A 9,014-nucleotide genomic window follows, 5' to 3' on the forward strand; every position below is an offset into this window, starting at 1 on the left:
GAGAAGACATTAACCACTAGAGATATGACGTCACTACACCTTTAGCCTTAGTCCCTTCCGTGTGCCCATTCCCATGGCATGTCAGCAATAGAACACTACATCAAGACCTTAAGATGCCTACAGTTAAGGACGAAATCATGACCATTGACCATAAGTGAACGATATATTACGAAATTGGAATCTCATCAAAATCATTTAGCTCTTAACTTATTAAACAACATGGATACAATTTACAGAATTAAGAGGCCATCAATTCTGGACCTACCCTTCAGATTTTTGTAAAGTGTTTTTATTGAAAAATCTTTTTGTTGAGAGTGCTTAACAGCTATTTTTAATGTTCCAAAGTCAATTTTTCGTATTACATAGCATTTACTTATTGTTCAATGTATAATAGAACAGATTGTAAAGTAAATAAATAAAAAAAAAATAAAAATTATGGGGTGAGAAGTCTACTTGTGTGAGAGTAGAGGATTGGTACAGTTTTGTGTAGAAGTGTTGTTACAACGTGTACTGTCTACTCTATGATCAACGGGTGATAGAATGTCGACCTTCTGGGATATCACGTGCTAAACCAATGTAGGCCTAAGCTACATAGCAGCCTGTAAAGTTGTAAAAGCCCTCCTATCACAATCTACAAAAAAATGTATTTTTTGTGTGTGTTGTGTTTGTTTTGTTTGTGTTTTGGTTTTTTTGTTGACTTGTTGTTGGGCCTTTCTTTGGGTTATGTCTTTCTTAGGAACTGTCAACCTATGAAAATTTGTCGGTTAATTAAGTTAACTACATTAGATCTTAGTATATCAATATTTAGCCAAGGCTAATTAATTATTTCAAAACTGACTGTGAGTTAAACTTAATTATTTCATGCTGTGAATTCAATAAACAGTTCATCGCGCTTTGGATTGTAGGCCTACCTTTAAAATTTGTATGAAAATGGGATCTTCAGATGAAGAAGTTGATTACATGTCTGATGCATTTCTTCAAAGTATATGGTAGGCTGTGGCTATATATTTTTAGAATACTGGTAGGCCTAAAGCCTTTACATGATTGAAACGTTAACAAACAAAATTAATAAGTTAGTCTACCTAGGTCTTTATTTTATTGCCCTAACTTACATAGGCCTGTTGAAAATATAGCCTATTTTGCAAGGTCTGGTGCTGGAATTGCTGAAACCTAATTAGGCCATCTCCAAGGTGTACCTTAATACCATCTCTTCGTTTTTGATCAGGTTTACTTGATTAACTGTGTCAGTTTTCTATTGGTGTGAACCTGGCAATAACTAGTGCACGCGCCCGGTAAAATCTATTGCTGGCCGTTTTGTGGAAAAATACGGCCACGAAACTTATAAGGTACCAATAATGTCAACAGATACCTAGAGGACACTTTAACGGACACGACAGTATCAACATTATATGTACCTGGGGAGTAAGTTGGGGGGGGGGGGGGGGTAAACTCAGCAATAAGTAGTGGGCGCGCCTGATAAAATCTATTGCCGGCCGTATTGCGGAAAAATACGTCCGCGAGCAATATTAACGATGATGCCAACAAATAGAGGACACTTCAACGGACACGACAGTATCAACATCATGTACCTAGGGAGTAAGTTAGGGGGGGTAAAACCAGCAATAAGTAGTGCGTGCGCCCGATAAAATCTATAGCCGGCCATATTGCGGAAAAATACGTCCGCGAGCAATATTAAAGATGCCAACAGATAGAGGACACTTTAACGGACACGACAGTATCAACATCATGTACCTGGGGAGTAATTTAAGGGGGGTAAAAGCAGCAATAAGTAGTGCGCACACCCGCTAAAATCTATTGCTGGCCGTCTTAAGGAAAAACACGTCCGCGAGCCATATTACCGATGATGCCAACAGATAGAGGACACTTTAACGGACACGACAGTATCAACATCATGTACCTGGGGAGTAATTTAAAGGGGGTAAAATCAGCAATAAGTAGTGTGCGCTACTTATTGCTGCTTTTACCCCCATTTAATTACTCATGCTGCTAGACAGAAAACAACTTAAGCTTTTAGCCCCAACAATTTTAGGCCTAAATCAAAGCCATACATTGGGGGGTGGAGGAGGGAGCGCAGGAGAGGATGGCCAGCGTATCGCTTTCAAGGTCACAGTGGTTGCGTAGAGCGTGGGGAAGTAGCACCGTGGTAGACCGAGACACAGGCCCGCTTTTATAAACGGGCAGATTGGGCATATGCCCAGAGGCGCCAGTGGTGTGGACTGCCCGTCCGCACTAGGTAAAAAGGGAGCGCTGCTTTTGGGGTTTGCCCAGGGCTCCACTGACTCCTAACGCAGCCCTGCCGAGACATCTGTCCTTTATCGCCAGACTAAGGCGGATTTATCCGTCACCAGTCCACGAAGAGTCAACTGTTAGGACTAGGCCTATATATTCTAAATTGAAAAGAGAAAGTCCTGAGTATTTATATTTGTATATTTATTTGAATGAAACCTGTTATGTTTTAGTGGGAAAGAGGATATCAGACCTGGGCTAATTAAAAGCCACGCTCAGAAGTACGCCCACAAAAGAGAAGCAAATAAAAGTGAATGTGATGAGAAAAATCGTATTCGCAATCCGTCTCTAAAGGAAAAAGAATCATCTCACAGGGAAAGTGGACTCAGCAAGCCAATCGATCCAGAAAACAAAGGCTTCAAAATGCTACAAAAACTAGGTTTTAAACCAGGAAGTGGATTGGGAAAATCAGGTTGAGTATATCTACTGTGGGCCTACTCACAGTAAGACTTGGTAGTCCATTACAGATTTCTCTTGGCTATTAAAGCATTTTAAAATTTTTGAAATAGATTGTTTTTGATTAGCAAATTAAAGGGTTATCATGTAATATTGTAGTAGTAGTTTACTGCCAACCCTGTCATCCGTAGTATTAGTACGCATTCGGGATAGGACTCATTAAGCACAAGTGGGAAAAAAGTATTAGCCTAGATCAAATATTTATTTATTGTATGGTATCTTTCAGTAATCAACCTTATTAAATTATACCTACGATTTACCAACTAGCCTGTAGTCTGCAATTTCTTCAATTAATCTAAAACATATTATAAATCTAAAAAAGTAGGTATGCAGGTAAACAAAATTGTCCTCAAAAGCCATTACTGCAAATTTACCTCCATGATCCAAGTAACAACCGCTTCATCTAGGTTGTAGAGAGAAGATAATGTACCTAGTATGGCTCAATTGTTAACTTTATGAGTTACAAAGCCCCTCAAGCTAGGCCTACATGACAGATCTGGAATGGAAGCTATCCTTGTTTCTTTTCAAGAATTGCGCCCACCCATATCAAAGGGAAACCTGTTCAACAAACCCAAACCTTGTGGCAAATCTGCATATCTCTCCTCATACTGTTGACATTTTATATTGATTTTTATTGGTTTGGTCAAGTTAATGATTACTATGTTTATTTTTGCCTCAGGGGAAGGTCGTGTGGAGCCAGTTTCAGTTGAAGTCAAAGCTGACAGGCAGGGTCTTGGGAGGAAGTCTTCTTTGGAAGAGATTGCCCGGCTACGAGCTAAATACAGAGCTGAAGCTAAAGAAAAGCTCCTCAACATCAATGACTACAGATCAAGGAAAGCTGAAGAAGCTGCCGAAAGGAAAGCATCTCTTGATCTATTCAAAAGTCAGCGAGTTTGTTGGGAGTTAGATACCAAAGAAGTAAGTTTGTGTGATGGATTTAATCCCTAAAGCAAGTAGGCTAGTATTAATTTATAACTTAATTACTTTCCTCTCTTTACGCTTGCTGTGAAGTAACATCCTCAGTGGCAATTGGCAAAGATGCCTCAGAAAACAACACCACAGATATCGGCAACTAGCAGCAGGTTTAATTTTGGAACTATATTCTTTGTATCATCAAAGAGTATAGTCCCAATTTTCCACCTGTTTTGTATTTATTTTATTTTATTAAATTTATTCTCAACGGAAAATTGCCAATACATACATGAAATTACAAAATTGTGGCATGCAATGATACAGTGAAGTAGACATAGTGTAACATTAACCAGAGTTAACAAAAATTTGGTAAATAACAATAATTTAACTAACAATAAATTAACAGCAATAAATAAACAAGAGGAAAAACAATAACAATTTAGTGGCAGACGATTGTGAAGATATAAGAATAGAAAGTGGTACAATATGAACACCAAAAATAGCTTCAAGTAAGACGGAGTAATTGTGGTATGTGATGAGAACAGGACAGTACAGTCTGAGCTAGAAACTAAATAACAAAGCAGCTAAGGCCCTGTACACATGACGGCGGCAGCCGCCACGGTTGCTATTGCGCGGGAACCGCGGTGGTTGAAAGTACAAAGGAGCAAATGGGACCGTTCACATGCAACCGCCCACTTCCAATCAAGCTGCCGCAACCATGTGTACGGTCCTATGAGGCTGCCGCGGCGGCTACTGCGGCGCAGGGTGTCCACATTCTGGAAAGTCAGGGATAGTCATGGAAAGTCATGGAACAAAATTATGGTCATTGAAAGTCATGGAAATGGCAAAAAGTCATGGAAAGTCATGGAAATCCCCAATGATGGATGGATTTCAGGGGACCTTTCAATGCTATAGTCGGCCGTAACCACGACTATTGTAGCATTTCTCCGAATTTTTCACAAATGTACGACAATTTCAATTTATACTGTTGTCTTAGTTTATGGGTTTTGAGTTTGTATTAGTTCATTGTTGTACCTATTGTACTCCATTGTTATCTGTTAATACATATTTCAATATTTTCTGTGAAATAACTTGTCTAGGCAGTATTATTCGTGTGTGTACGGTATATTATAATTTTTGAGTTAAGTTCGTGAGTCATGGAAATCAATGGTTAATGGTCATGGATAGTCATGGAAAGTCAGGGAAATTGATAACAAAATTTCTGTGGACACCCTGGCGGCGGCATGTGTAGGTACAGGGCCTAAAATAGGACATGCAAATTACACGCAGCAGCTTTTGATGCTGAACAAAATTTTTCCTACAGTTATCTGACAAAGTGGGCTTCCTTGCTCTGATTATAGCACGCAAAGTAGCTAATTTCTGCATTTACTTACTTTTGCCACACTCCAGTATTCCATCCAAACAACACAAAACAGTGTGCTTTTATTAGGCACGTAATACGTGTACGCTTGAAAATAAGTTGGCAACACTTACAGATACCACGACTACGATCAGCTGGTGCAGTGTGTCGTTTCCCATTTTGTTCAACGCTTGGATTTAACCTAACCTAAAAAGTGTTGTATAGTCTTTGAAAGACTAGTTATTTATGCGTTATAGTAACTGTAGGACAAATATCTTTGTAATATGAGTACAAAATGCCACTTCACACACTAGTTAGACAATTAACTATTTCCTACAACATGACAAAGCAGGCTTCCATGCACACTGATTATAGCACGCAAAGTAGCAAATTGCTGCATTTACTTACTTTTGCCGCATTCATTTGACATTGTCGCACACCTGTATTCCAACCAAACCACACAAAACAGTGTGCTTTTATAAGGCACATAATACGTGCAACCCCATAATACCCTAAGAGAGACAAATTTTTCTCACAAATATTTTAATAAATTGAATTGAATTTTAATTGTGTGCTCAAGCCAATGCACCACTGCAGCTAAGAAACCTAAATGAATTCAGCTTTATAACCTTTTCAAATTCATACATTCATATTTTTGTTTGATATTTTTCAGTCAATTGAAGAGCCAGCAGAACTTTGGTTTTGGCCTGCAAATAAAGTTCCCAAAGTGCTTGAAGAAGATTTAGAAGAAGAAAAGGAAGATGAGGATGCTGAAGTTGACCAACAAACATCGTCCACTAATGAAGACGAGACTATGGACCACAGCTCTCCGGAGGAAGATAGTGATGTGGCCTGTGAAGATGATACCTTCTCTGTAAGCTAATTTGTATTGATGAGGAGATTGTGGGTGACGATGAGTTGTTACTGTTACAAAATTGTTTATAACCTAAGATATTTCATTCCTATCACAATCTATAAGAAACAACATTTTGAAGTGATTATAAATTTGAGTCTAACCCAGTTCATTGGGTTACTTAACACCTAGAACATACAAGACAATTACTACAGTACACACAGTCATGTTTTTCAAAATATGACTGACTGTGTGTACTGTAGTAATCGTCTTGTATGTTCTAGGTTTTGTTCCTATGAACAAAGGACTTTTTAAAATAAATCAACAATACAGTAGGTATAGCCAAGATTAAGTGAGTGACAGTTCAAGATTATAATATCTTTGATGATCTTGGATCTTTTGGTCATAAATGAGCCATTTATCTTGTTTTTCTAGTGATATGGCAGTTTAAAAGGTTTGCTACATCCAACTTAACCGTCATACAGTATCTAATTCACACATCCTGCTTCCTGGTACAGTAATTCTTCAATTGCACTCAAAATTTGGTCCCAACATAACAGATATTGTTGGCTTGCCCCCACTAACATATTATACTAGGGGCCACGAGAGTCTGCAGTTGTTGGTTGCTAATAGCAAGACTAGCGCGACGTTGCAGCATCGCCCGTTCACTAATTTTCGACTCTAATTTAAATATACTAAACAATATTTTCTAATCAGCTGGTATTATTAGATTTGACAACACCCTAGTGTCCTCATTGGCTCCTTCGAAATCACATGGTAAATAGGTTCCTCCCTCAACTGCAGACTCTCGTGGACCATACTGTAGTTATTCACGTAATTTGATATCTGTTAAATACAAGTCTTGTGATGCTCTAGGTTCAAGAGAAACTGGAGATGCTCACACTCTACCTGAGACAGACCTACTTGTACTGTGTCTGGTGCGGTCATACTTTTGAAGACGAGAGAGACTTACAGCAAGATTGTCCAGGTCCTCTTAGGGAAGACCATTAAACTAGTCAATAGTTAAGCTGTAAATATCTAGGTTTCTTTGTAAATAACTCTTAAGTAATAAGTACCTATTAAAGACCATTGGAATTTTGCTAAACCAATGTTTTACCTTTCTTGAATGCCTACCTATAGTTTTTTGTACAGTGAATGAATGGGAATATTTTAATTTCTAAGATTCCTCGGTACAGACTGACTTACAGGATAACTAGTGTAAAAACACAAAGTTTAAAACTAAATCTCATAACTTGCATAAGACACACATTAATAATTTTAAATCTATTTACTTATTTAATAAATAAGCAGGCAGGTTTTTTGTGACAATTACTCCTCCGAAACTACTGAACCGATTGACATGTTTTTGGTGTCATTGGAAAGAGCGTAACGTGAAGTTGTCCAGGAAACTATCTTTTTAGGGAAATAGAGAGTGAGGCCATGGGGCCCTTTAAAGTTCCGTAAATATTTCTCCATATTAACATGGGAAACAAACATTGTTATGAAACTCCAACTGTTGTCAGAAATTAAAAGTGAGAAGAAGAGCATATGTTAATAATATTGTAAACAGTCAATAAGTTTGCTAATTTAACAGTTTGCTACAAACATTAATTACTGACTTGGTTGAAATGAAACATTTACTATTTGAATTTGGGTTGGTGTAAATATTTCCAAAGTGCTAACAACAGTGTAGATATTTTTCATTGATAAATATTTCATCTATGAATGGCGAGAAAATGGTGCATTGGTGCATCCGGATTCTAGAAACAGCTGATCTATATGATCTCATTATTTGTTCACAAATTCTTTTTCCTACAGTCACCCGACAAAGTTCAATTATCAATCAATTATCAATTATTTAAGATGGGGACGCCACTATGTGCGTATTTTAACCCAAATATGAGTGAAGGATGAGTGTAGGATGAGTGGCGCGATCTTGTAGTCTTGTTAGTGACTAAGGCCGACATGTTCCTTAGACACAGCTGTTAATTAATAGCCCATACAGCTAATGGCAACTAAGGGACCTACAGTTTATTGTGGAATCCGAACCACATTTTCCCTCGTAATTAACGAATTGGTCTAATTATTTAGGATAGTACTGCGGATAGTCGTAGTACTCACTAGTGCGGACGTTAATCCACACCAGGTAGCATCGCATCCACAGTGCATCCCTATAATTATCCACAATTCGTGACCTCCTAGTAGCTGGATTACAGGACGACGCCACCCGTCCCAGTCGGCTTCTTGTACTGTTTATAGTACAGAAAGCTGCTAATTGCTGCATATTTATACTTTGCCTTACTTTTTTGACTACTACCCTCTGTAATTCCAACTTAGGTTGGGCGTTTGTGTATTGTTAGTTTTTGTAATGTGTTAGTTAAGTTTTTTCACCTGAGGACGGGATCAGATTCCAGATCCCGAAACGTTGTGTATTGTTTTTTTACATTCGTGATGGAAAATGTCCGCAATAAGCCTTTGAACAACATTAACTCACCATCACCAACAATGAACTTCAAACAAAGAATTGATTGACTCAGCTGCTGGTTAGTAGTGGCTACTAAAAAACAGCCTATATTGTGGCCGAGGCTTAAAGATGGGAAATCTAGACATCCCAGAAACAAAAGAACCCTGGGCCGTTTCGAGCCGTGCAGGTTTGAAGGGTACGCCACACCTACCGGCGCGAACCACGTGATCTTTTCGTTTCTGCGCAGTTTGTTTTGTTCTTGGGATGTCTATGGGAGCGTGTTTTATGGTTTTAGTGACTTGGCCAATTGGTATTACCATAGATAAAAACATACTCCCTTAGTAGATTTCTCATCCTAATGGAACAGCTAAAGACAATTTTATTGTTAGTTCTGTACGGTTTATGTAGAGGTCGTGTTTTGTTTGCAATGTGTTTCCCGTTAATACAGTCATTTAAAACCTCGTTTGATCTAATCATAAACAATAAATTGTCCCCTAGTTATTTAACCAAACAGTAAAGCACAAATCAAGAAATTAACTCTAAAATAATAGAGACAAAATTATCAATTATTTAAGATGGGGACGCCACTATGTGCGTATTTTAACCCAAATATGAGTGAAGGATGAGTGGCGCGATCTTGTAGTCTTGTTAGTGACTTAGGC

At 38.2% G+C, this 9,014-nt stretch overlaps 1 protein-coding gene across 1 annotated transcript; it reads left to right on the forward strand.

Annotated features, from left to right (window-relative positions):
* Nucleotides 1–716: 716 nt before the first annotated feature.
* On the forward strand, nucleotides 717–6,980 carry LOC128987125 (G patch domain-containing protein 11-like). Its single transcript, XM_054407841.1, has 5 exons — nucleotides 717–989; nucleotides 2,481–2,719; nucleotides 3,443–3,681; nucleotides 5,709–5,909; nucleotides 6,765–6,980. Exons 1-5 carry the CDS (start codon nucleotides 925–927, stop codon nucleotides 6,897–6,899), a joined length of 879 nt encoding a protein of 292 aa, XP_054263816.1. The 5' UTR covers nucleotides 717–924; the 3' UTR covers nucleotides 6,900–6,980.
* Nucleotides 6,981–9,014: the final 2,034 nt, after the last annotated feature.

Source organism: Macrosteles quadrilineatus, unplaced genomic scaffold, assembly GCF_028750875.1.
Source record: "Macrosteles quadrilineatus isolate MER2022 unplaced genomic scaffold, UCM_ALF_1.0 Scaffold_2__2_contigs__length_208266976, whole genome shotgun sequence".
In the NCBI taxonomy this organism is placed as follows: domain Eukaryota; kingdom Metazoa; phylum Arthropoda; class Insecta; order Hemiptera; family Cicadellidae; genus Macrosteles; species Macrosteles quadrilineatus.